The 27,178-nt window shown below is 37.1% G+C and overlaps 1 protein-coding gene across 29 annotated transcripts in view; it reads left to right on the forward strand.

Annotated features, from left to right (window-relative positions):
- Window positions 1–2,660: 2,660 nt before the first annotated feature.
- Window positions 2,661–27,178, forward strand: part of madd (MAP-kinase activating death domain) — a 47,587-nt gene continuing 23,069 nt past the window's right edge. For 11 of the 29 annotated variants that reach the window (XM_015044929.1, XM_015044933.1, XM_015044940.1 and 8 more), the window contains exons 1-20: window positions 2,661–2,858; window positions 3,842–4,480; window positions 6,966–7,269; window positions 10,200–10,331; window positions 10,473–10,586; window positions 10,814–10,894; window positions 14,185–14,241; window positions 15,787–15,959; window positions 16,542–16,777; window positions 16,865–17,021; window positions 17,111–17,214; window positions 17,302–17,507; window positions 17,614–17,864; window positions 18,011–18,150; window positions 19,046–19,147; window positions 19,397–19,438; window positions 20,061–20,078; window positions 20,981–21,040; window positions 26,065–26,173; window positions 26,289–26,475. In XM_015044929.1, the coding sequence (XP_014900415.1) occupies window positions 2,800–2,858; window positions 3,842–4,480; window positions 6,966–7,269; window positions 10,200–10,331; window positions 10,473–10,586; window positions 10,814–10,894; window positions 14,185–14,241; window positions 15,787–15,959; window positions 16,542–16,777; window positions 16,865–17,021; window positions 17,111–17,214; window positions 17,302–17,507; window positions 17,614–17,864; window positions 18,011–18,150; window positions 19,046–19,147; window positions 19,397–19,438; window positions 20,061–20,078; window positions 20,981–21,040; window positions 26,065–26,173; window positions 26,289–26,475 (3,171 nt within the window). In that variant the 5' untranslated portion in view covers window positions 2,661–2,799. Of the gene's footprint in view, window positions 2,859–3,841; window positions 4,481–6,965; window positions 7,270–10,199; window positions 10,332–10,472; window positions 10,587–10,813; window positions 10,895–11,191; window positions 11,201–14,184; window positions 14,242–15,786; window positions 15,960–16,541; window positions 16,778–16,864; window positions 17,022–17,110; window positions 17,215–17,301; window positions 17,508–17,613; window positions 17,865–18,010; window positions 18,151–19,045; window positions 19,148–19,396; window positions 19,439–20,060; window positions 20,079–20,980; window positions 21,041–26,064; window positions 26,174–26,288; window positions 26,476–27,178 lie in introns of all 29 variants that reach the window. The other 18 variants (XM_015044947.1, XM_015044960.1, XM_015044958.1 and 15 more) reach the window with 8 other exon arrangements.

Genomic DNA, 27,178 nt, shown 5'->3' on the forward strand with positions numbered 1-27,178 from the left:
ACGGAAATCGGCCGATTATGATCGGTAGCCGATCGATCGGCACACCTCTATTAGTTACCCTTCAGTAGTTAAAGAAATGGGTACAGAAATCTCAATTCATGATGAATTTTTCCAATCCAAGCATTCTCAAAATTTTGCATACATGATCAAATATTTTCATATACTTCCTGTACTAGTTGTGCCTTAGCAAGTTACAGATAAACCACATGCTTGTTGATCCTATTGAAAAGTCAAGTTTATTTGTACAGCACATTTTAGGAACAAGGCAGTTAAAATGCTTTACACCACTAAAACACAACACAATAACCAATTATGAAACAATTTACAGTATTTTTTGTCAAATGCCATAATCAAAATCATCATTCAGATATATTAGTCAATTTCCTGTTGCTATGAATCACAGGTAACTCTAAACAGGTGGCTTTTTAGAGGTTGTTGAGGTTGGTTGTAGAGGTTGTATTCCTGGCAAAGACTCACTCCTTAAGCATAGTCCAGGACTTTTCCGTAGAAGTGAGTTTGAGGCTGGCTACTTTATTCATCACCAAAACAATTTTGATGTCTATCGGTTTTGCCATTCCAGGTTTTGCATAACAGATACCTTTTCAGTCCCATCTTAGTCAAAACTCTAAGTGAGCTTATGTGATTCTAAAAGACTAACAAGATTGCCAACTGCTGATCAGGGGAGAAGTCTTAACCTCAGTATTTGTGTTCAATCCATTCAACTTTACACATTTCCCCTCTGCTGTGATACTAACACTAAAAAACATCAAACAGTTGCATCTCAGCAAATGTAGAAAGAAACTGCTGATTTGTTTATTATTATGGAACAGTAATGAATTTGGAGAACATTTCAGAATAAATTGAATACCTTGGATGTCTACTGTCCTACCTACCACTTGGCATCTATCTTGGTTAGTATAAATAACTGTCTCAGCCAGTGAAAAACAGTAATTCCAGCAGATTTTCCAGCATATTTAAGGCCAGGTCATTGCTTGGTCTGTTAGTAAATGGTATCATAATGTGTGCATAGGTAAATGGATAGCTCCTTGACTTTATCAGTGCAGGGTAACATCATGCAAGCATGTTCTTCCACTTCAATGTTTGCTTTTCAGGGTGGTGTTTCAGCAGAACAGCAATGCGGTGTTTGTTGTTGCAGTAAAGTGTGTTCACCATGGCATGCCGACTGCGAAAGCTCTTGTTACTCGAGAATATATGCTTCAGAGATATGTTGCTGTTACGATAACAGGGGAGTCCTTAAAATAATTTCCCTCCTCTTGTTAGTAGTTACTGGTATCAGGTATTCCATTTTTTTTAAAAAGTTCTAAAACCCCTAAAAATGTAAATTACATAGTTGCTTTTGTTTGAACTTGTTTTGTGGAGATGGCAGAGAGGAGAAAAACTTTTCTACCACACATATTGCTCTGCACTGGCTGAATCAAGACTTCAGTTCTTATTTGTCAATAATCGTTGTAAAATGGCAACCATTTTGTAGTGATGTTCATTTGCACTTTCAAGGAGCAGTATGGCTTTCTGATCACAGATAGATTTAAGCTGGTTTGGCTTTCCATGCCTTTTTCCACCTCCCTTTCTCTATGTGATCAATATCGTTTTCCCTCTGCCATTTCACATTATTACATATAAGTTCTGAACAATAATTTCTGAACTTACTTGTTTAGGTTCCTTTCTCTAAATGGATTACTTGGAATAACATTTGATGAAAATTTCTTGTCACTAGCACCTTTAGGAATGTGTTTACAATGAAAAATTGTGACGTGTTCAATACTTATTTTACTCCCCTGTACGTACATAACAAAATGCATTTTTCCTAAACAAAAAAGTAGCTCAGTCAATTTAAAAGTTGGATCATTTCCATCAGATAGTTTTGCAGTTGTACTTGACAAAAATGTTTGATTACTGTACCTTCTAAGATCTCAGCTTAAAGAGTCAAAATGGAGCTGGTAAATGGTGGTAGATTCATGTCTTGGTGTTTGAGTTTGCTCCTGTTACCTGTAATTCCCAGGGCTTTAAGGGCCATAGTGCATGCTCTCAATGGTCCTCATTTTCCCAACAGCCTGTAAGCTGCTTACTACATCAGCGAGCCTTTTTTTATCCTCCAACAACAACAACCAGCTGGCACAATAGTGAATAAAATGCCTGTAAAACACACAGTGCTAGAAATGCAGTAGGGATTTACAGTGTATTTCTGAGTTGAATAATTATTAAAGGGATATTGTTGAATTGGGGATGGGGAGCGAACAGCTAGAAATCTCTTGTGCTGTTCCAGGCTTGTTTCTTTGTCACCTTCTTTGTCTAGTAAAAATAAATTTAGTTCAATATTGTGCATTGTGTTTTTAATTTCCTGTAAAGGGAAATGTGAGGCAAGATAGTGTTGAGCTGTCATCTCCTGGCACAGCTGTAATACTGTTTAATCACAAGAATGCAACCTGCAGCCGATCTCATGGCGTAAATGTTTGTAAAATTTAAGATGAAGGTCCTGCCAATCACCAGTTAGAACTGTTCAAGCAGAAAATCTGCCTATACTGATCAACTGACGATTTCTTCACTCTTTTTTCTATTTAGTATCCTTTCATAGTGACATGCATATTCAAAAATAAACTGTCAGGTTGGTAATGATCATATTTTCTTGTGTTTTTACAGGTTTGTCTGTAGTGAATGGACATAATGATGACAAAGGATCTGAATTTCAGCTACAAACCTCCTTTGATGAAATTATACCATTGACACACAAGGGAACGTATATCCTGGATGTCTTGACATACAGGATTTTAATATTCCAAAATGGAGAAAAAGAAAATATGCCCACGTCTTCTTGACTACTTGGTGGTTGTTGGAGCAAGGTAAGCACTGATCCTGACTGATGAATCTGTTATTGTCTTAAATGTATCTGAGTCATAAGAGGAGTCATGGGGGAGGGTGCTGCAACACATAGGCCCCCACAAAACACAGCTCCGCCTTACCATCTGCATGCCAGAATGCAAAGTTATCACCCTTAGTAAAGCTTGATTCTTTCAAAAAGTCTTTATGGAAATGTTTTGCCTAAGCCAGTTGTTTTTAGATTTTATTTTATTTTTCTTAGAAATAATTCTGTTAATCTAAAATTTAGCAACAATGTTTGAATTGTATTTGGTTCTATTCAGTTACTATTTATAGTTGCTTTTCAGTTTCAAGTTATTTCAGTGACTGTTGTGGGCTCTTCAAAGTTGGGTTCTGGCCCCTTGTGGTCTAGTTTCTTGCGATTTCCTTAAGACGACTTAATTAAATAGCAAAAATGATAATGAACATAATTATAAGTATTGAAAGACATAAAGCTGTCCTTTCACATAGATTAAAAAACTATGTATTGGTATGTGTCGCACCTTGTGTTATTATAGCCCTTTTTAACTTAGTAGAAACGCTCATCTGATCATTAGTCTATTTCGCTGTTTGTTTTTTTGTGGGTTGGAAGCTGAAAAGCTTGGGAACCACTTTTTCCCCCATGTTTGTAGAAAAGTTTGTTGAATTTCTAGAAAACATAATGGTCATTTTAGACCATTTTGATTTTCTTTATGAGAGCTTAATTTTTGTCCACTTTTTGGATCTCTGGTTTTTGAGCTACTGACACACATTGAAAAACATGTGATTTCCCTACTTTGTTTTGCCTAGGAGTTCTTTTATATCTGTGTTTTAAACTGAGCACCTCTTTTTGAACAGTTTAGATTCCTATCAAAGCATTAGGAAGCATTCCTAATTTCTTTTAGTTTTTGCATATTGATGTTGTAGCAGTTATAAAACCTAAGAGAAACAAAGAATTACCTGGCATGTTTATCCATCTGTTCCTCAGGCAACCAAGTAGTGACAGTGTGGCCCAGACTCCACAGCTTCTCCGACGCTACCCCCTGGAGGATCACCACGACTTCCCGCTCCCGCCGGATGTGGTGTTCTTCTGCCAACCAGAGGGCTGCCTGAGCATCCGCCAGCGCCGGGTCAGCCTGCGTGATGACTCTTCGTTTGTTTTCACGCTGACCGACAAGGACTCTGGAATCACCCGCTACGGAATCTGCGTCAACTTCTATCGATCTTTTCAGCGTGGGCATCACCGCCCTCGCGACAAGAGTAGCCATACAGAGACTGCAGCGCAGGCAGTGGAGAGCACTAATGAAACGTCTGATGGAAGCAGTGGAGGCCATGTTGCTGCGCCATCCGCACCTGACAACTCCAAGTCTGAAGCCCCGTCTTCATCTGGAGAAGAAAGTGGGCAACCAGGTCCTGAGCAAACCTCTGGCAAGTCTCCACAGCACAAACGCAGAGCTGCCAAGATGGCTGCCAGGAACCGCAACAGTACGCTGACCTCGCTGTGCATACTCAGCCACTACCCCTTCTTTACCACTTTTAGAGAATGTTTATATATTCTCAAGAGGCTGGTGGACTGCTGCAGTCAGAGGCTAACCCAACGAGCGGGACTCTCTCGTGCCACCCAAAGGTGAGACTTCTGTGTTGTTGTTCTGGAGGTGAAACGCTAGCTTTTCTGTTTTTTTCTTTAATAAAAAACAAAACAACAAAAAACAGATTGGCAGCTTTCAAGTTGTTCTTTTTTGTTCTTTGTTTCTTTTTGTTGGAATGGGGAGACGTTGTTTCTGTCTGAATGGACTTTTTATTCACAAAATTGATTTTTCTTTCATTGTTAGCACAATACTCAATCCACTAACTGTTGTATTGACTGGTGTGCCTTTTACTGTCTCCAGGGTAAATAATTTGCTGACAGCTCATCTGTTCACAAGGACCTGTTAAAAAATGTCAAGAAAATAGAGCAGTACTACTCAAAGAGTAAACAGCACAACATTAAGGCACTGGCTTGTGTTTTTAAATGGTTTATGAGCACCAATCAGGTTTTTCTAGATCAGTTCTGACTTGTGTGCAATTGGTGATTTTTATTTATTTATTTATTTATTTATTTATTTATTTATTTATTTATTTATTTTTTCATTTCCAATTTTTAAAATCTGGATACAACACATTGTTGCAGTTTTTTGACACAGGGCGTAATTCTGAATCAAACAAAAATGAAATTATAAGATCATCGTAATTTTTATATTTACGTATATGACCAAATTCGAATGTAAACAGAAAACTGTTGGAGTTTATTTCACAAATTAGAAAAAAAAAAACAGCAACATATTAAAATTTTTTTGAATAACTCTAATCTCATACAGATGAATTGGTGCATCTCCCTCCTTTCTTTCCTCCTCATCCACATGTGATCTGTATGTTTAATATAACTAATAAAGGAGCCTTTTGTCTGTAGCTCTGTGTGGTTTTGCTGGCCATCTGCAGCTTTTTTTGTTTGTTTTCACAGAACTAGCTTTTGTTTAGTTTTCTTTTTCACTTTGAGTTATTAATACATTGTCGTATTTAATTGAATTTGTTTTGAGCGATTTATTCAATGTCAAGTAATACTTCGTCAAATATGATACTGATGTCTGATCCAGCATCGGTGTTTTCCCTTTCTTAGGCTTTGAGGACTGTTTTTATGTTTTTGGATTCTTTATAGTTGTGTTGCGTTAAATATTGATGTGGTAAAGACAGCAGCTACTGATGACGGTCAGTAGTTTAAGGTAAAGTTGAAAAATACTTGGCTGGAAATATGATCGATGCAGGGTTGCTCAGGGTATGATTACTTTCAGTAGAAACACCGTGGTTTTTTGACAGGTAATTCATAACATGATCCAACTTATTTTATTTAGAAAGCAGCCATTATCTATACTACTTCTAACATAATATATTAATCATTAATTATTTGTAGTTTCCACATAATTACTTATCTTGCTTTTTGTTTATGATCACAAATCTGAGAAGAAAATTATATTTCCTATGAGGGAGGGGCAAAAAAACCTATGGTTTTAGTGAGTTGTAACGTGGATGAGGAGCAGCACTGTGTTATAGTCTATACAGCAGGTGATAGCTTTATTTACTCCAGGGCTTTTTATTTTCAAATATTCTGTTTTGGATATTCAATGCTTTCAGTGACTGTGCATACATTTGAATAATGAAATTATTTAGACTTTAGCTTTTAAGCTAATTACGCGTAAAAGTACATATTTTTTTACCCTTCGGTATTACAATTTATTATTGTTTTAATGCACTTCTCTTTCAGTAAAATGATCCAGTCTGTCTAGTAATTAGCATCATAAAATTGTGGTTAATCATACAACCTTTGAGTGTATTGAAGCCAAATGCTTAACATACTTGAGTTGTTTTGTTATGTTATTTTTCTGGATTGCCAGGTTGAAATGTTGGGTTGCGGTGACAGAGAAAGAGGAGAGTCATTGTATAATGGCTTAGAGCACTTCTCACTATGGCAGCTCTGACAGATTGAGGTCTCCAGCTGCCTTTGGGCAGCAGCTGCGAGGTGGGAGGGCTCTGAAGGACTAATGGTTTAGCCTCACTCCCCGCCTCACGCACTAAATATACCCTTCAAGAACCAGAATGGTGTCACGCGTGTGAAGTTGAGCCTTTTCAAATCAACATTGTGGTGATTGGCAAAGAGCCTCTTCTGTGTTTCAGTATCATTTACCCTTCAGATTACTGATTTCACAGTTGGTTTGGTCATGCGTATTGGTAGCTGTCTGCTGCAGTAAAATCAGCCATTATTTATCTGCTTTAAGATATTTTTATCATTAAATTTATCAGCACAACTCTGTATATTTGCCATGTCAATTAGATAATTAAGTTCTCTTGAATAGCTGTATTTGTATCTGTGAAATTTAAGAATAAATATTGCATTCTCTTATGTGTGAAGAAATGGCATTTAGCAACAGTCTCCTGTGTTTGTTACGCCATTGTCCTTAGAAAATGTTTTGCAATTTAAGCACAATTCTTGTACAGTTAATTAGGACATTAGCCGTAAAGAGGAAATAATAACATAGAAGTTGGTTTAATGTGTGTGTTCTGTTTGTGTATCTATGAAGGGACACCATGTGGCGGGTGTTTACCGGAGCGCTCTCGGTGGAAGAGAAGGGCAGTCAGCTGCTGGTCGACCTACGGGACATAGAGTCCTGGGTGTACCGGCTGCTGCGCTCCCCGGTGCCACTGGCAGGTCAGAGGCGCGTGGATGTGGAGGTGCTGCCCCAGGAACTGAAACGGCCACTCACCTTCGCCTTGCCTGACAACTCTCGTTTCTCCTTGGTTGATTTCCCGCTGCACCTGCCCTTGGAGCTGCTGGGTGTTGACGCCTGTCTTCAGGTCCTCAGCTGTGTCCTGTTGGAGCACAAGGTAACCATGAGAACAAGTCAGGAGTTCAAGATAGGCTCTGGTTATACCTTGGACCTTTTTATAACTGTATTTGCATTTTCAGTGAAGGTAATTTTCATGCATAAAATATGTTAAATAGAACCTCAGAAGATCAGCAAAACACTGAACACAGTTCCTCTGCTGTGAATTCTAAGAAAAAAACTGACCAAGCTCTATCACCAGGCTGAATACCTCATAATTTATTAATTTCCTGATAAAGAAAATTGATTTGATTATTTTCTTTACAGTGAATGAGTTTAACTTAACACCCACTCTGTTTTATTTAAAGCAATTAACCTTACTAAGGTTAGCAAACATGTTTTGCACCTCTCCCTTAATACCCAGCTCTATTGCAATTACCAACTAGTGGCATTTTATCTTTAAGTAAAATACTTTTTTTTTTTTTTTTTTTAAATCTGCCAAAATGAGTAACGTTTATTATTCAGTTTCTGTTTATGGTTTTTATAGCCATTTGGTTTACACAAAGCAAGAGAGAGGAAATGAGAACTCGGAGAACTTCATCTCTTTTCTCTCTGTCATCTGCCGTCTTTCACCTCTTGAGCCATTGACTTGAATGTAATTGGAATCCTTGTTCAGTTAGCTGGTGTAATGTTACTGTGGCACAGATAGATAGGCTCATTCGAAGCATTTCCAGACCAAAACTTGTGCTTTTAGTTTCATACACAATGTTGTGGAGTTCCTCTGTTGTGTAACCTTTTTGTTTTCCTTTTGGAAATTTTATGATCATCTGACTGGTATTCTTACTTGTTTACATTAGGAAATGCAAATTGAAATGTTTAAAAATAAAATCAGCAATGACTTTTCAGAACGTTTTTTCAAAACTTTTCCAAAGTTAAAGTTTCCAGTCTGCATCACTACGATTCTAAAAATGGAGTAAAATCCTCCAGGTTATGAGAGATATCAGGATAAATCTTTACAATACATTCCACTTTTTCCCTTTGCAAAACAGATCATAGCTCACTAACTTTTTTTCTTTTCACATCTCAAAATATGGATGTTTGTCTCAGAATGGATACGTAATTTATTGTTTTTTCTTTTACAAAATCCTTTCCAAATAAATGACATCTACATCCAAATAATATGTGAGAGGACAAAGTTATACTGCTTCCTCATTAATTACTAGATTGTAAGTAAATGCAAGCCAAGAGGCCTTCCCATCTTTGATAATTATTTATAAGCAGCAACGTTGTCTGCGTTACAATCCCCTGCAGTTAAACAGGATTTCACTAATATTTCCAAACAAAGACAAAATAAATACCGAGCTAGAGTTTTAGACTGTTTATATTAATAATCCTTTTCTATTGATTAGTATGGTTAGCATTCCAGAAGTATTCCTTTTTTGCTGGAATTTTGATTTACCCTGTCTGTTTTTGTTTTTTACCATTTTGCTATGGCACTGGGCGTTTATGTCAGGGGACCATGAGCACAACCTCCTCCCATGTCAGAAGTGCTGAAAGAGGTCTCAGTCAGTTTAATTCCCATTTTGAACTTAAACGCTGTAATTTTCAGCAGTAGGATGATAAATGAGGAGTTTGTCACTTTAAAGCGTGTCGATATTCACATTTAATTTATTGAAAAGCTGTAACTGTTCCAAAGTGTAAAAAGGTATTTTGCCTTCATGGACCTTCCTGGTCTACTGCTTTCTAGGAATGAGAATAAGCGTCTCAGCTGCGGTGGGGAGTAAATCCCATGGTTTTAGCCATAAATGTGTAATCATTTCACAACATTTATACAGATAAACTATATTATAATCTCTTCAAAGTAAGAGGACATTTGTAACACTCCCAGACATTAAACAAAGAAAGGCTGAGAGGTCTGTTCCATAGGATCATTATCGACACACACCAGCAGCGCCTCAGGAATCGTGGCTGTTTTTTATTTGTATTTCAGAACATATTGGTTTAAAATAAAACATTGTTTATTTGTTTACTACACTATGTTCAATAAAAACTGTAGACTTTTGTTTTTGAATGAAGGATATAATTCTTCTCTGCCCATAGACTGCTGTAAATGGATGCCGATGATGCAGTTAGCATAATATGAGCTTTAGACAATTTTAACTGATAAGACTGAATTATTTGTAAATCCTCAGCACTCTTTCTACACAGAACACCCTCCAAAAGTTCCACCTTCATTTTAAGGACATTTACTTGATAAATACCCTGGTTATTTATTAATTTATTTTTTTTAAAGTGGTATCAGTGGACAAATAGCCAACTTAATTCTTCTGCCTGCAGTAACAACTTCCACACCAAACAGTGTGGATGTTTTTGTGACATTGTTGTGCTTAGAAATATGAATTATCTGATTAGAAACTGGCTGAACAAGGAATCATTGTTCAGCCAAGGTATCATTTGAACCCACATTCAAGATTATAAAATATTACAGGATGCATATAAAGGCATTGTTATCTCAACTTCTAAAAAATACAACAAAATAAAAATAAAATCATATATATTAAAAGCTAAAATAAAAAAAGGTCTGTAAAATAAAAAGTCTATGTGTATAATTTCCTTGTGTTCATCTGTTTGAAAAACATTTCACATTGTTATTTAATCCAGTCAAGCTGAACTAATTGAAAGCTGTCACACTGACGTCTCTTTTGAGCTTTTTCTTCTCCCAGCTTCACTTGTTCTTGAAAATCGACTTTTAATAATGCTGTTAACAAACTTGAGACAAAACCGGGCATTCTTGCATGCAAGTTAGACAACAAGGGAATAAGAACAAAGCAGTGAAGTTATTAAAAGACAGACATAACTTGACAGTTTTACGTTTGTAAAGCCTTAACTTAATAGGAATGAGACATTCACTGCTTGAAAGGGGACTAGTAACATTATGTTGAATAACATTTATTGTGTTTTTTTTTTTTTTTACCATTATTTTCCTTTAAGGTCATTCTTCAATCGCGTGATTACAATGCTTTGTCCATGAGTGTCATGGCCTTTGTTGCTATGATCTACCCCCTGGAGTACATGTTCCCTGTCATCCCGTTGCTCCCTACATGTATGGCTTCTGCTGAGCAGGTAAGTGTAAAAATGAAACGCATGGAAATAACAAGTCTGAGAAACGTTTGAAATTAGCTGCCTATTAAAACTGTAAACACCATCTGTTGTTGGAATACCAACTTTATGTACAAACTGGTTTTTGCTTTCTCCTCCTCACAGCTTCTTCTCGCTCCCACTCCCTACATTATCGGTGTTCCAGCCAGCTTCTTCCTCTACAAATCGGATTTCAAAATGCCAGACGATGTTTGGCTTGTTGACCTCGACAGCAGTAAGGTGTGTGTGTGTATGTGTGTGTGTCACACAATGTTTTGCACATCCTGTCACTCCAGTGGCATGTTTTTACCAAATGCTGCTCCAAGATGGTGTCAAAAATAAAGCAGGAAATTGAAGGCCAACTATATAACCCCATTGAAGTACATTTTTTGTGGATTATTCCCTTCCTATTTAGAGATTATGTTAACAAAGTAAATTTTTAATCATATGTCTTATGTGGCTTGCAGGTTATAGCACCCACCAATGCAGAGAATCTGCCCCCTCTGCCAGAGCCTGAAGCAGGCGAACTAAAGAAGCATCTAAAACAGGTAATCAGCCCTTTTTTTTAAAAAAGTCAATTTCATTCAACTGCCCTGTGGCAGCCAGAAACCAGTGATCCCAGTGTTTTTATATGGCTGCTTCTTTTTACTGTGACTTGACCACACTCGTATACATGTAAAAATTCTCTTTCAGCAATTTGAAGAGTAGGTGGCTCCTTCATCATCTGGGTTGTATGTATTGTAGATGAGTGTGCGAGATTTTAAAAGGGCTTGTTTTTAGTGCACTAACATGTTATTATTATTTTTCTCTTTTCTTTTTGTTTCCATTTTGTTTGCATGCTCTAGCTGTTGGAGGTAAAGTCGGATACTTGGACCCAATAAACCTTTTATTGTTACTGATGGCAACCAGTTTCCCCCTATAAGCCTACTAAATAATTTCAGAGTCTGGTTCTGATTCATGAAAACAGCTTTATATTCAGTTCCTTTATTTTTTTTATGTAAAAACCACAAACTTTCATGGCTTTTACTGTGATTTTACACATGTAGTGAAGCTAAATGAAAATTGGCCCTGATTTTTGAAATTTTGTACAAATACAAATCTGTGGACTTTGGTGTGTATGTGTTCACCAAACGATACCTCTAAAGGAAATTATGTCCCACTGATTGCCTTTTGTAAAAATATTAACACAATTTCTCAACATCTCTGAACATCTCACAAAGCAATGTTCCGTTCATTTGAAAAACAAATTGCAAACCTAGGAAGAAATGGACACCCATGTACACTGGCAGACCCGAACAGGACAGTATTAATTAGAGAACCCACTAAGAAACCAGAGGTAATGCTGGAGGAGCTTCTGAGATCTTGAGCTCAGGTTTACACTCCACAAACCTTTTTTTTATTATGAAAGAATGGCAATAAGACAACCATTGCCAGAGGGAAAAAATACACTTCTTTCTACTGCACATGATCCTAAATCTATCATCCCTTAGGTTAAATGGAGTGGTGGAAGTATAATGCAGTGGGAATACTTTTCTTCTTTTCAGCAGACATACAAGTTGGTCACTGTTGACAATGAGGTGCCTGGAGCAAAACTTAACTGTGATGAAAGATTGGATCTCTTGGTAAAGGTTGACATTCCAACAGGACAACAACCCCAAACATACATGTGTTTGAAAACCCATTCAAAGTCCAGATCTAAATCTAATTTCAAATCTGTGGCAAGACTTTAAAATTAGAGAGCACTGAGCAAAACTGTCAGTTTCTACATGTGCAAGATTTGTAGAGATAATATCCCCCAAATACCTGCAGCTTTATTTGCAGAAACAGGTGGTTCGTCTTGCATTGAAATGGAGAAGCTGAATAAATATGCTCACCCCACTTTTTTCAGATTATTTCTAAAAAAGTCTTCCTTCCGCTTCCAGTAATGCAGTACTTTCTGTTGATCTACTTCAAATAATTCCAGTAAAATAAATTGAAATTTGTAGTGGTAACATGAGAAAATTTGAAGAATTTTGAGTTTTATAAAACTACTGCAAGGATTTTAGTTCCACAGTATAAACGTATAATTTTATAATTGGCCATTATAAAATTGTGTATTACTGCTGGACCCTACGAACAAACTTTATTTGCCCTCTGTATCTGTTGAGTCTCAAATGAGTTTGAAAACAAATTCAAATGCCCAGATCTTGTACATGCTTGGCTCTGACTTTTTACCCTTTGTCATCCTATATTAAACCTGTACAAGCAATTAATATGGGGCTGTGGACAACCCCACCTGCTGATATCCTTCTCAAACCTTCCAATCTATATTGGCTTGATATTCATAATATGTGCTATTTTTTTTTATTCATTTATTTATTTATTTATTTTTTTTGCACTTATTGGGATTGCTAATTGGTACAGCTATTATGCTTCAAATTTCAAAAGTACTATTTAAATTTCTCTTTGAGTTGGAGCAGAGACTTTGTTTTTTGATGTTTTTGTTTTTCAATCACACAGAAAACTTCACATACAAGTTCAGAATCTTATTTTGTTTAAGATTATTTTGGAGAGTGCTTGTTTTTTATACCACTATATGCAAATCTTCACAACCCACTTTACTTAATTCAAGAATCTGCATAATTTTTTTCCCCCACAAATGCAAGATATCTTCCAACTTACTTAAAGATATGGATCGTTCCTAATTATACCAGTTCTATCTTTATCAACCCACTTTACTGGCAAAACACTGTATTTAGTTGCTCAGAGGCTGTTTTGCCTAGCACAAATTTTCACAGGATAAAACTCAATTTGACTATTCATTTTAGTCATCAATTGGTTTCATCCACCTTGAATCAGAGCCAGTTTTATAGCTGTGTGTGGTTAGCAGCTCTTTCTTTGTGTGTGTGACTGAGAAGCTGGTTTGTAGGAGTGTGCTAAGCCTCAGTTTTTGCTAGCATATATTTGGAAATAAGCTCACAATGGTTTTTCTGTGAATGTAAAACATGTCACAGAGGAATGTTTCACTGATTTTTCTAAAGACTTGGATGCCGTAGCATAATGCTGCTTTATGAGAGCCTCTGAAAATACTTGCACTCGGCTCTTCATTTTACAAATAAATCAGTCCTGCAAGAGACTGATTCATTTACTTTTGTAAATCTCAGATTGTGTGTTTTTTTTTTTTTTAAGAAAATGGGAATTAGTTTCATTTTTTCCATTTTCTGTAGATGCAGAGGTGTGCAAGCATTTTATGTATTTCTGAAAAGATCTGCTGTTTTGTACTGTCATCTCCTCTCCATTGTAACCACTGGGTTTTCCCAGTTGGTGACCATGGATGTTTGTCCTGTCTCTCTCAAAGGCTGGATTCTGATGGTGAATTCTGGCTTTTGATCAAGTTATTGACTTGTCGGTTTCTCAATGTCTTATCATATTTGGTATAAAATCATCTCAACTTCTTCATCAGCCTTTTTCTCTGTCTTGCTTTCTCAATGTCTCTCTAAATTTGAATCCTCTTTGTTTCCACACTCTCAATAAAAATATTATCCAACTCAAGTAAGTTGTAGAATTTAAAAACGAAATGACAGAGCTAGAGTTGTTTCACTACAAAACTCTAGTATAAACCCTTTTCCTCACAACTTTAACTTTAAATTACTCACATGTTGGTGGCAACAAAATGTACTTACTTGCTGTCAGCCAAGCAGAAAAAGTGGGAAGTACTTCTAAAAGGAGACAAAGAAAAGAAAGTGAAAAGGCAGATGCTGCTACCCTTCCATCATGTGATGTTCCAGTGTCTGTCACAAAACTGTCATCTCCAGCCTACATGTGATTCTCCTGGCATCTCTCTTATTCCCCTTCCTAGTGTCTGGTTAGATTGACCGTGATCACCCAAAAGCAGATCTTCTCCTCTGAAAATAAGGTTACTCATTTCTCCTCCTGTGGAATGTGTAATGCCCATGCACGGAAATCCTCTCTCACACATTAGTTTGCCTGTCATTAATTATTGTCTCTTGTTCTCTTGACCTATAGAAAATGCTAAAGAACATTTCAGAATGTCGCTGGACATTGTTTCTGATACACTGCTTAACTCTGGCTTGAGCATGTATGAATGTGCGTGCATCTGTTTTTGGCATAGTGAGTGTTCTCTTAACCAAAATAAGACAATAAAAGCTTATCTGTTTATCCCTTTGACAAAGTTAACATTCATCCTGACCCAGCAACTAAATGTTCCATTATGCTAAGCTAAACATTGACTCCTGAGACTGCAGCAGTTCCCTCTAAGCAAACCATGCATAGTGACTTACTTCCTCCTGTTTCTCCTCTCTAAAACGGCACACCCACCACAGGCATCAACATGTGTAAATTTGATCTTTGATGACCTTATTTATTGTTGAGTCAAAACCATAAAGATGGGGAATCTTTGGATTGGGACTAATTTATAACGTTGTACCTACAATTATGCAGCTTCTACTTCAAATTAAGTTTGTCGTCTTCCTTCAAAATTGTTTAGGTGTTTCCAATAAGCAAAAGACTTAACATCTGTTTAAATAAACCTCATATTACCAGGTTTTAATGTAAAATTCGACACTATTTCCAATGACCACTGCTGTCTTAGAGTTACTGAAATAGAAAGCTTTACAAAAGCACACATTGCAGACCACGCATGTTCTCAGTCACCCCCAATACAACCAATGAAGGGTTTCGTTGATGGATGAAACTAGATAGTTGATGGTGACATTTCAATAGATGTTTTAAACTGGTCAAGTAAATTGTTCAATTGATCTTACAAAAATGAGGACAAGGTCCTATAGTGACTGCTGGAAGGATTCACCTCCTGAAACCTATCAACGACCGCTACCAGATTCCTATTGAGGCAGATGTTCAGAAACAATTATTAGGCTGATAAACACCTGTGGCAGCCAGCACTGAGATTTCAGTTTTCACAGTATGGCACACTTGAAGATCTCCAGGCGTACACCATTACTGACTCAAAAGCAACAGTTGGTTCTGCTTTAAATGTCAATCAAAATAAGAGCTATAAGCATATGTTATCAAGAACACTGTGCTTACTGTGAAGCAGGGTATTGGCTCCCTGATTCTGTGGATGGACTTTCCATCATCTGACATTGGAATCCTGCAGCATTTGGATGACAAGATATACAGGGATTGTATAATTCTAAGATGGCAGTAAATAACACAACAATTGTGCAACACTGTTTTTTATTTAATAGCTGCTTGTTTGGGCACTTTGCCAATAAGCTTAATTTGCAGTGGGGGTTGAATAATTTTAGATGCAAAGATATTATCTCCCTTGTTGGTGGTTACAAATAATAAATGTACCTACATTATATTCCATTATACACAATTTCTAGAAGTTGTTGATGCCTGTAGTGGGAGTAGTCATCACAGCATTGTTATTAGATCCATAGCGTCTTTTGTAATTTGTATCACTGGTGCCTTTTAGGCATTGGCCAGCATGAGTTTGAACACACAACCTATTCTGAACCTGGAGAAGTTCCAGGAAGGCCAGGAGATGACCCTGCTCCCTCCAGGACGAGACAAGGCTTCGCCATCCTCCACCGAGTTCAACCCTCTGATATACGGCAATGACGTTGATTCCGTTGATGTGGCCACCAGGCAAGTAGTAAACTTACGTTTTCATAAAAACGTACGTTAGTACTGTTGGAACATTGAGCAGTATTAGTATGCTTGGCCAGGAGGATAGATTCCACTTTTGAAGACGGTAAGGTGACCCCTTTTAATCAAAAATACAAATTTGAGATCACTTCCTGTTCTTTGATTTATTTTTTTAAAGACTGGCAACACTACAGAAAAGTCAGAGTACTGCAACTTATTAAAGATGAAAATAGAAGATTAGCTATGAAAAAAAAAAACAGAAACAACAATCCAGCAACTTGGTGTGTTTTCTACCACTTCCGTTAGTGTGCTGCCACCACCTTGTGGTAGTAACAACACATTACATACAATTTATGTTAAAAACAACCTTTAAGGATTAACTTCTGTGTGCGAGTTGGCTAAATTGACATGCCAGAATGACTATGCAAAGCTTTTAAAATCAGTGTTAGCCCAAACACGATTTTACAGTTTTTTTTAGGTTAATCTGCAGCCTTATTTTTTATTCTAACATTGTACCAGCTATAATATCACATAACATGATTTACCTCAATTAAAACATCTTAATTTTCTTTTTCATTTCAGGGTTGCCATGGTGCGATTCTTCAACTCTCCCAATGTCCTCCAGGGCTTCCAAATGCACACGCGTACTTTGCGGCTCTTTCCGCGACCAGTGGTCGCTTTTCAGTCTACGTCGTTTCTTGCGTCTCGCCCACGCCGCTCCTGCTTCGCCGATAAACTGTCCCACACCCAGGCGGTGGAATTCTATGGAGAGTGGGCACTCAATCCCACTAACGTTGCTTTTCAGAGGATACACAACAGTAAGACTCATTTAACATGGTAATAATCTGTTGATGAATCGTTTTGAATTGAATTGACCACCAAGCTGCTGTTTTTATCTGTTTTAGACGTATATGATCCATCTTTAATTGGAGACAAGTCAAAATGGTACGCACATCAGCTACAGCCCGTGGTCTACAGAGTCTATGATGGAAGCTCCCTGCTGGTGGAAGCTATGGCTGGTCCATTGGAAGATGAAGGCAATGAGTCTGATCCTACAGACAGGTTAGGAAACCAGGTCCATGTCTGATCTGGCTCATTTGTAACATATTTGTTGAGCAGCTTCAGATATTCTGTTCTTCGTTTTGTCTCAGTGGTAGTGACAGTGATGGATATGATGACTCCAGCTCTTCCTATTCTTCACTTGGGGACTTAGTGAGCGAGATGATTCAAGGCGACATCCAGGGGGATACACCAAGTATGATCTTTTGATTCAAAACCAACCCGTGCAGTATGAATAGTTTTCTTTTTTTGGCATCGTCATTGAGTACTGTCTGTCTCTTAGGTTTGGATCCTCCAACTCATGCTGCACTAGGCGATGCCAGCGAGGTTGAGTTTCAAGACTTGCATGATTTAAAGGATAGCCATAGTGTGGATGGTCCTTCTAGTGGGGAAGGAGCTGCTGAACAGTCAGACGGACAGCCTCTTCGTTCAAGCTCCAGCACAACTGCAAGCTCAAGCCCTAGCACAATCATCCAAGGAGTCAACCATGTGTGTGACTATTTCATTCAACTTTAGATTATTGTTTTCATACAACTCTCTTATGTGTTGCTAATAAGAAATGATTTACACAATGCATATGTATCTGTGTTGACAGGAACAAGCTGAAGCACCTGAGATTGAAGCATCAGCAAGCGCCGCTTTGCAGAACCCAGTCCCTGGAATCGGCAGTCAGCCGTTTCTCAGACCAGCTGCAGATTCTGGTCTGGTGGATTCTGTCAACAAAAAGCAAGAGTATGACAACCCATACTTTGAGCCTCAGTATGGCTTCCCCACTGAGGAAGACGCGGAAGAAGAGCAAGTGGAATCTTACACTCCTCGGTTCAACCAGAACCTCAATGGCAACAAGTGTGTACATGCAGCATTTAGATGCTCTTTCTCTCATCATCCAAGCTATGTTCGTGTCATGGAGTTCTTGATCTTACCGTCCATTTTTGCGTGAACCTGTGTGTGTGTGTGATTAATATCTCATGTGACCTTTCTTTTGGTTTCAGGGCTCAGCGGCCTTTACGTCCCAGCAGCCTGAGGCTCCCAGGAGAGTCTGATGGAGAAGGAGACTCACGTAACAGCTCCCCCAATTCCACCATCTCCAACAGCAGCAATGATGGATTTGGTGGACTTATGTCTTTTGCCAGTAAGAATAAATCAAGTATCAGTGTAGATGTACTAATGTAGCTTCACTGATTACTATAGAATCAACAGAAGAAAGTTAAAACGTCCAGATGGGAAAACTGCCCCCTTCCACATTGACAGACAAGATGGCTGGCAGTTCTCTTGTTTTGTTTTTTTATGATGATGATTTGTTTGTTGTAATAAACAGCATCCAGTTAAATGTGTCAAAATGGCAAATTTAAAGTTAGTATTGCAAATGCTCAGTTTAGTCTGTTAGCTACAAAACACCCTTCACGGGTTAAAATTGCCTCATTTTATTTCAACGGAAATGAAAAAAAAAATCACTTTTTATCTGGACAGACATTCCTACTGCTACTTATATAATATAGTGTTGTTCATTACATTTATTTTACATTTTAACATCTAACATTTTTTTATTTCCATGCATAGCCTCAATCATAAATATAGCATAAACACTCCCTTAATCAGAATTCAAGTGATTACTGCACAAAATTTTATCCTTTTTTGTTGTTATGCTCTTTATAGGGTAATATTGTACGAAGCTGAATGTAGGTGGTTAATTAGTTGTGTTGGCTGCTTAATAGATCTTGTATCTTACTGACTATAGTTTTAGTAAGAGTGATAGGTGCCTCTCATTTTGCTTTGACACCACAATTAGACTTTTTGGTCACAACCAGGAATATTTCTGGTTGTGAAAAAACCTTTCTTGGTGAAATGAAAGAAGCTACGGCCTTCCTTAAGCTAGCTGATTGACAGTGCGCAACAACAGGCAGGATGAGGTGATCCTGTCACCTGTCACCCTGTCACCAATCAAGTCTCATTTAATGGACTTGAATAGTACCAACAGTATTTGATCATACTTTGCTTTAGTGATTGTCTCTTTGATCCTTCACCAGGTAATCTTTACAAGAACCACGGCACCAGCTTCAGCCTGTCCAATCTGGCTCTTCCCAACAAAGCAGCCCGGGAGAAATCAACACCTTTTCCCAGCCTGAAAGGTAGGAGGGAACTAATGACTATTACACAGATTCAAGTTGTACACAAGGTCTGTTTCTGCCATCCTACGATAACTTGATCCTACTTGCTCAATTTTTTTAATATTTATGTTACAGATTTTAATACATCTCCAGCTGTTACAGATTAAGAGCTGAACTATATACGCTAAATGTCAAAAGAAAACATTTTTATTTGTTTATAAATTTGTTTGTTCTTTTCTGCCTTCTCTGACATTTTTTGGGGTGTAAAAGAATATTTTAATTTTGATGTTGAGGAGGAAATGGAGCAAGCAGGTTTGTAAAATGATTTTAAAGCTTTTCTCTCCTTGCACTGGATTGCCAAACATACATGGCACTATTTAAAGGAGAATATTGAGGAAACGTGAAACATTTTCTCTCAGGAAAATCCACTCCAAAGCAGACTTTATTGTGTTGTCAAAAGGAATAACTCAGCATTTCTTTCTCTTGTACAGTTTTTTTTTTTCACTCCACTGACTCCTAATTTGTTGGTGTACGTTTAGGTGGAGAACTGGGTAATATGGATAAAGAAAAAAAAAATCACAGTATTTCTTCCTGTGTTTAAAAGTTTCAGTAACTATCATAACACAGTTTTAAATGAATCAAGTTTCAAGACAAACTAAAAAAAAAAAACATTGTGGGTAAAAGAATGAACACTTCTCAACTACCAATAAATTGATGAACATATAACATTACATACATATAACATAGTGCCTGTCAGTTTTCTCTGGGTTAGTATAAACTCTGTTTAGGATGGATTTTCTCTTCAACTGAGAGAAAACTAAACAACAGATGAATCATGGTGAAGATACTCAATAGCTCCACTCATTGTGGAATAGCTGCCATTAAAAGTGTTCTGTTCCTTTTGATCGTGATTTGTTTTGTCTTTGTTGTTCAGATTCCCCTGACAGTCCGGGTATGTTATGTCTGGTGTGATAGTTTGTCCTTGACTAGACATTTCTGTGACCTTACAAAGTGACACGTTCCTGCCTTGCATCCTGTTCTCAGAGTAGGACTGAGATATAAGTTACACCTTTAGCATCCGCTACATGTTTATGTTTACTTTCCCTTTTTGCTCCTCTGTTATTCCTCTTTGTGTCACTGTTGAAAGTCTTTTTTTTTTCTGTAACTGCAAACATTTCTTGATGTGGCATCTATATCTTTCTACCTTAATTTTGTCAATTAATAAAATGCCATTTACTTTTTAGTTAATGTTCACAGAAAGATCTGTATGTAGTTAATGGAATAATATCAAACCTTCCCTGACATTTTTTGTTGTTGCCTTATTTGTGTGCTTGGTGATATTTGCTCTTGGTTATTACTAATCTTCTAAAAACATTTGTATTTTAAGCAAGATATTTAATTTAATTAGTTACTCTACTGCTTATCTTTTTGTGTTTTGTTCTCATTAAAAGCCTGTCTCCCTTATTGGGAGAGGGAGAAATATAAATGTGCATACTTTCTAAGGATTTATCCCTATTTATTATAACTGTTAAAATGTCCAGCATCGTTCACACAGTTCAAGCAGTGTTGTGTACATCACCAACATATTTACAGTGTACTCACCAGCTGTAAATGATAATCGTCTTACTAAAAACGTGACTGTTGTTCACATTTTCAGTCACATCCAGACTCATGAGTTCATGCTATTTCTTTTTTCTGTTTGCCTTCTGTTTTTTAGTTTTTTGGTTGCACTTTTGCATCATTTTAAGTATGCATGTCTGTTTGTTGGGTTGATGTTCGGACTGGTTGTGTCTGGGCCGGTGTCCCTCTTTCTGTTCACCTTTTCGCTGCACTAATCCTGAGTTTTGTGTGCAGTATTTGGGCTAAATTCTCTAATGGAGATAATTACAGAGGCCGGCCCGGGGAGCGGAGAAGGTGGGTTCTGCCCCTTTTATTGAGTGAGCTGCATGCTTCTCCAAGCCAGTCAATTACATCTTCCCCAGCATTTCCACCATGTCTTCCTCTCATGTCAGTCACTGTGTGCCTCATCAGAAGCCGTGAAAACTCAGTGTTTTGTCTGGTCATATTGTCATTTCTAATGACCTTTCTTATTTCAGTCTGTTATTTCACCTCATAAAGTGTTTGGCTTCATTTCTAAAGCTAAACTCATCACAGTTAAGTTGCAGAAAAATAATATAACTTTAGATTTAGGTTCTACATTAAGTCGGTGAATAACCCACCAGTTAGCCATCAAGAAAAAAAAAAACTTTTAAATGCTGGATAATAATATTAGTGACCTACCATCTTTTGCTACTCCTTTCATGCTCCGTCAGAGTACAAAATGTGGGGTTTGGCTGAATCTTGCTGCACTGTAACTGTTTTGAGAACAAGAAGACATGACTGCAGTAAAATAAAATAATAAACTAAGCTGAAGTCAAGGTTTTGTTCAGCAAGATAAAAGCAAGTGGCTATTTTGAATTCACCTCCCACATCTCTATTCCTGGAGGGATTTGGAGAAACGAGGAAAATGCTTGTTTACAAGACACATGCAAAAACATTCTTCAAAAGGTTTGGATCAATAAAACGATACAGGGGTGGGATTTGTTTATCAGTGTGATTTGAGATTTCATTTTCTTTATGTTTATTCTGAATTGAATACCCTTTTTATATATACCCTTTATATAAAAACACAAAGGCCCATTTAAATTTTTTTCTCAACAAACGTCATCCTGATCTCCCAGAATTTAGGAAAATATCCTTGTCTTACATCTGAAGGATTTGGAACCATTAACTGTTCTCTGTCAGAAAATCCTGAAGGAAAATGTCTGACAGTAAGTCTGAAGTTTAGCTCAGTCACACTGGGGTTCTGCAGGAGAACAATCATCCAAAGAGCACCAGCAAATCCAATTGTTCGGAAAAACAAAATGAAGCTTTTGGAGTGACCTAGTCAATGTTTGGACTTGAATCCAATTGAGTGTCAGAATGTAAATGATTCCTTTCTTGTCTGAAAATACTGGGTCTAAATTAAAACCAGTCATGGAAAGAAGAGGGACTCAAAGTTCCTTCTCAGCACCTGAAAAGACAAACTGCTCTTTATTACAAACTAAAGGCCACGACTGTTAGGCTTAAGATATACTTTCTTTTTTTCAGATTGGTTTGGGTAGTTTTTTTGTGTAATAATTGAAATGGTTGCATGCAGATTTAAAAAAAAAAATCTGCAATTTGTTTATGTGTGATTTTTGTCTATTAAAATGAATTTGGTCTAAAATATTAAAACGTAATCAGCACCATAAGTTCTTCATGCTGCAAAGGATCAAGAACCCCTCTGTTCACACAGGGAAATGATTGGTCCTCTGATTATTATTGTAATAATGATGATAAAGTAATTATGAAAGTATTTTCTGCACCACTTCATGCTTTTGATATTTAACTTTTTTTCACAGTGAGTTTTGCGTTGTAGCCTCTAGGTGTCGCCAAAGGGGCCTATAAAAGAATAGACGAATGTACAGCAGCCTTGGCATTGCCATGAGGTTGTGCACATTTCTATGATCAGTTTATTATGTATGTAAACTTTAGCATGGAAACGTGTTCAACAAAGACAGTGTGCATTGTTCGTACATTTAGCTCTGATGTGGGATTTTAGTGTGTCCTATAAACACATCCATATTGGTAAATCCAAAAATTTGCAATGAAATAACTGTACACAAACATAGTTGCTGTACTCATATTTGGTTGAGTCATATATAAGTCCTCATTAGCTGTAAATTGAATAAAAAAATAATAAACCAACTCAGTCCCTCTAAAGCAATGGAAGTGTTCCTACATGGAAAATAATGTGGATGGTACTGGATATGAACTCTTACATCAGTTAAAACAAAAAGTCCAAGAAATTATCTCTATGACCCTCATTGGAAAAGCAATAAGGGTTTTTCCTTTGCCCTAACCCTTTCTTGTTTCTCTTTCCAGTAGAGTACTACTCAAACCAAACCTGTATACTCTATTTTAGGAAAGCAGAGAGAGTTTACTGTAGAGTGATTGACAAGATGCAATGAGCCTTTTGAAAGCAGAGATCTGCCCAAGGTCTGTGAGGATTTTGTTAAATGCTTGAATGACTGCACTTTGGTTAAAGAAATGACATGAAGGTGGCAGCTGGAATGCTTGCTTTAAAGATTTGGTTCTTTATTCTCATTGAAATAAGTAAATGAGGGAAGTGACACTGGCTGGCTGGAAAAGAGCAGAACACCAAGCAGAAATGCTGTATTTATCCTGAGGATGTCATACTACAGGTCGTAAAGGATAATCCACATCTTCCACTGGATAAATGAGAACTGAATCATGGCAGTTATTGATTTCACTTTCAATAAAGTACCAACAATTTTAGAAGACAAGTTCACAGCTAAGGGAGGTGGAAGAGTTGTGTTTTGAAGGTGTGTAATAATTGCTAAACCAGATTTATCACAACTGACACAGGGTATGAAGGAGGATAATAATATTTGAAAACCTGTAAGATCAGCTTCTTCATTATACTTTTTTTCTCTGAAACTTTCTTGCATCTCTTCGAGTGTTTGGCAGGCAGCCTTAATCTAACGGTATTTAGTGCCAGCTGTTTGCTGGTTCTGTAAAAGTCTCATGGCAGCAGATGCTCACACAAGACACAAATGACACTGTCCAAAATGCTAAAGGTCACAGTGATGGAAGCACAGATGAAGAAGGGAGGAAAGAAGAAAACTGGCATATGGCCCACCTGATATTATCACAATATTTACCATTATTGACAATGCAAAATTTGTTAATATCATACAGCCCTTACGCTAAGTGGCCTTTATATTTGAGTAGACTGAGTGGTGTTAGTTATATGGATGGAGACATAAATTGGATTGTTCCCCAGTCCTCATACCTTTTGTGTGTAAAAGCTTTACATTGTTGATTTTGATATTTTCAGGACATCCTAAAACTAAATGTACACAGGGCAAAAGTTAGCTATTATTCTCAGACACTGGTTCTTCAACAACTACATTTTAGGTGTAAATCATCATTTAGTATACAAAGCTTTATATATAATATGGTAACACAATTGTTTACACACTGGGAATTTTCATAGCAGTTGCTAAGTTTTTATTATTGGTTTTTAGAAATGAGAATTTTACTTTGCATTTTTATACACATTAAATTGAGGTCTGTGAACAAAACTAATATCAGTTCTAAATTTACTTCCAGCCTGTAATTTTATGCACCTATCAAACAGTGGCATACATTTGAATTAGTATTTTATTTAATGAACAGATATGCAATAGTAATGAACAGATATGCAATAGTAATTGTGAATGTTGCGATAAAAAAAAAAGGACTTGTAATAAATAAACTAATAATTAACGTGTTGTATTTCTACTTTGGGCTCAAAGTAAGCAGACAGCCCAGATAATGAATTGTCTCACCGAGCACTGGAAGAAATGAAATAAAATCAAAGATATCTATCTGGGCAATAAAGTTAAATTACAAAATAGTTTTCTGGCTGCGGTTTTTGCATTGTGCACTTTAACTGTAGCTTTAATGACTTGATGACCTCATGAAGCGAATACCATTTAAAACAGTTTATGCTACATTAAATAATTTTCACTAAATCTAACCCAGACATAAAAAGATGCTTAAATACTTAGTAAAACGTTATTGCCGTCCATGCAATTCTTTGCTATATGAATTTTGTGTACAGTAATATTATGATTATAGGCTTGTAATACATATAATGAGAAGTATAGATTACTTCTCATTGTATGGTAGTGTTGAGTAGCTTATCGTGGTGTAGAGTTTTGTGTAAAATAATCTAAATTGTCTATTTAAAATATTTAAGTTTTTCACTGTGAGATGAGAAATAAAACTGAGAGGTTAAGGTTTTGGCTTTTATTGTGAATTGATTTTTTTAATAAATTACTTGTATTTGTAAGAAATTATCATAGTAATCCTCTTGGATCCACTGTTAGATAATACATAATGATTGATATCTAGAATTAAAAGAAATTAAACCACAATGTGTTGCTTTCAGTGGTGTTCAGAAATATTTTGAACACCATATTTTCAAAATATTTCAAAAATATTTTCATTTCATTCCTGACTGAAATACAAGTGTTATAGGAACACCTAAATTTGTAATTATTTCTGTGTCATGCATTTAAACTTGTCTAAACAGAGAAAAGAAAACTGTCTTACTTATTTCATATTTAAAGTTGGATTTACAGTTTAGTCTGTTTAGCTCAACATCCCTCCTGCCACTGCTTTGAAGTTGATTTTAATATATGAAAGTACATGCAATTAATCCATCTCATTTTATATATGGTTTTGCTTCACACAAAAAAGAACACTTTGATCTTTTGTCGACTCCTTGGTATAAACAGCAGTTGAGTCTGTTGCTGGTGGTGTGAGTGGTGCAGATCAGACACCTGACTCACATCCTGTCACTACTAACACTTCTATTTAAAACATTATAATTTAGCTGTTTTTCACAGATTGTCAGACTCTCTGCATTTTAACAATTCAGTATTATAAACTTCATTTTCACCTCATTGTTTTCTTTTGTGCATGTCATTTACTAATTACTACCGACGCTGTCCTTCCACTGACCTTAACTACTTTATGCTGCTAATGTGTAATGCCCTCACCAAGAGAGCCAAATGGATTCTTGTGTGTGTGAGTGAGTGTGCATTTTGTGTGTTTGGTTTGTCCTTTATTTCTCTTGTAATAATAGGCTTTGCCCCTGTAATATGTTTGTCCTGCAGTAGATAATTCCCAAATGTTTCTGTCCTCTGTACACAATGATGCTCGTAGCCCTGTGTGACTTTATAAACACAGCAGTTTGAAAATAGTTTCCAGCTTTTTAAATTCCCATTGAGTCCAGTCCATTTGAGTGCTCTTTTTTTGTGCGTTTCTGATTGTGAGGGTGTTATTTGATAATTTTTTTTTTGCAGGGGCGCGTGCACCCCGAGCACTTGTGGACCAAAAGTCTTCAGTGATCAAACACAGCCCAACTGTGAAGAGAGAATCTCCCTCACCGCAGGGTCGGGTCAACAACACAAGGTACCTGAAGCTTTTGCCTCACATCATCAGCAATCAAAGATGTTAGACAAAATAGGGATGATTGTAGTTTACTTCAAAAGCTGCAAAATTAACCTAATGACTTGTTTTGACCCAGTGAGAACCAGCAGTTTTTAAAGGAAGTGGTGCAGAGTGTTCTGGAAGGACAGGGCGTCGGCTGGCTTAACATGAAAAAGGTTCGCCGACTGCTGGAGAACGAGCAGCTCCGCGTCTTTGTGCTGAGTAAGCTGAACAGAGCCGTCCAGTCGGAGGAAGACGCCAGACAGGAGATCATACGTGATGTGGTAAGATGCTTGTTTTCTGCAAGATAGAAACTATTCATGAACCTTGAACTTTTTCACATTCATTATTAGAGATGTGCCGATCAGGTTTTTTCCTTCCGATTCCGATCACCCATGAGGGCCGATCACCGATACCGATCACATAATTATTTTTTTAATCATAAGCACTACCGGTTACATTATGTGGAAAAAAGAACCATGAATTCACCTTAATTTAATTTCCATATGTCTATTTTTACTGCAGTGAGCCTCGATGTAGCCAAACTCCGTCAAGTATGGCATTGTTTTTATGCCATATTAGATTCGCATTTTGACGTGCTTCACCCCACGTGCTTCAATTTTCCGCCGCAACACGCAAACTTCTCCATTCACTCAGTGCGTTATAGTTCCACATCGCTTATCGGGTTTGTTGCTACGCGTTTGCACAGTGTGAAGGAAAGAGCCCACCAGCTGCACAGGCAGGCTGCGAAATGAGATGCAGGTGATCAGTTTGTGATCGGCAACAAGAGACCAGGATCGGCGATCACCGATCATACACTTTTTCACGGAAATCGGCCGATTATGATCGGTAGCCGATCGATCGGCACACCTGTATTCCCTATTGGGAACATGCGTCTTATCTTATGGAAAGACCAAGGCGAATGAATACTTTTGCCAGAGACTTGATTTGCAGAAAATCAAATCTAAAGTTTGTTTCTGGAGGGAA

The sequence above is a fragment of the Poecilia latipinna genome, unplaced genomic scaffold (genome assembly GCF_001443285.1).
Source record: "Poecilia latipinna isolate Pla-1442-1.1 unplaced genomic scaffold, P_latipinna-1.0 Scaffold698, whole genome shotgun sequence".
Lineage (NCBI taxonomy): Eukaryota > Metazoa > Chordata > Actinopteri > Cyprinodontiformes > Poeciliidae > Poecilia > Poecilia latipinna.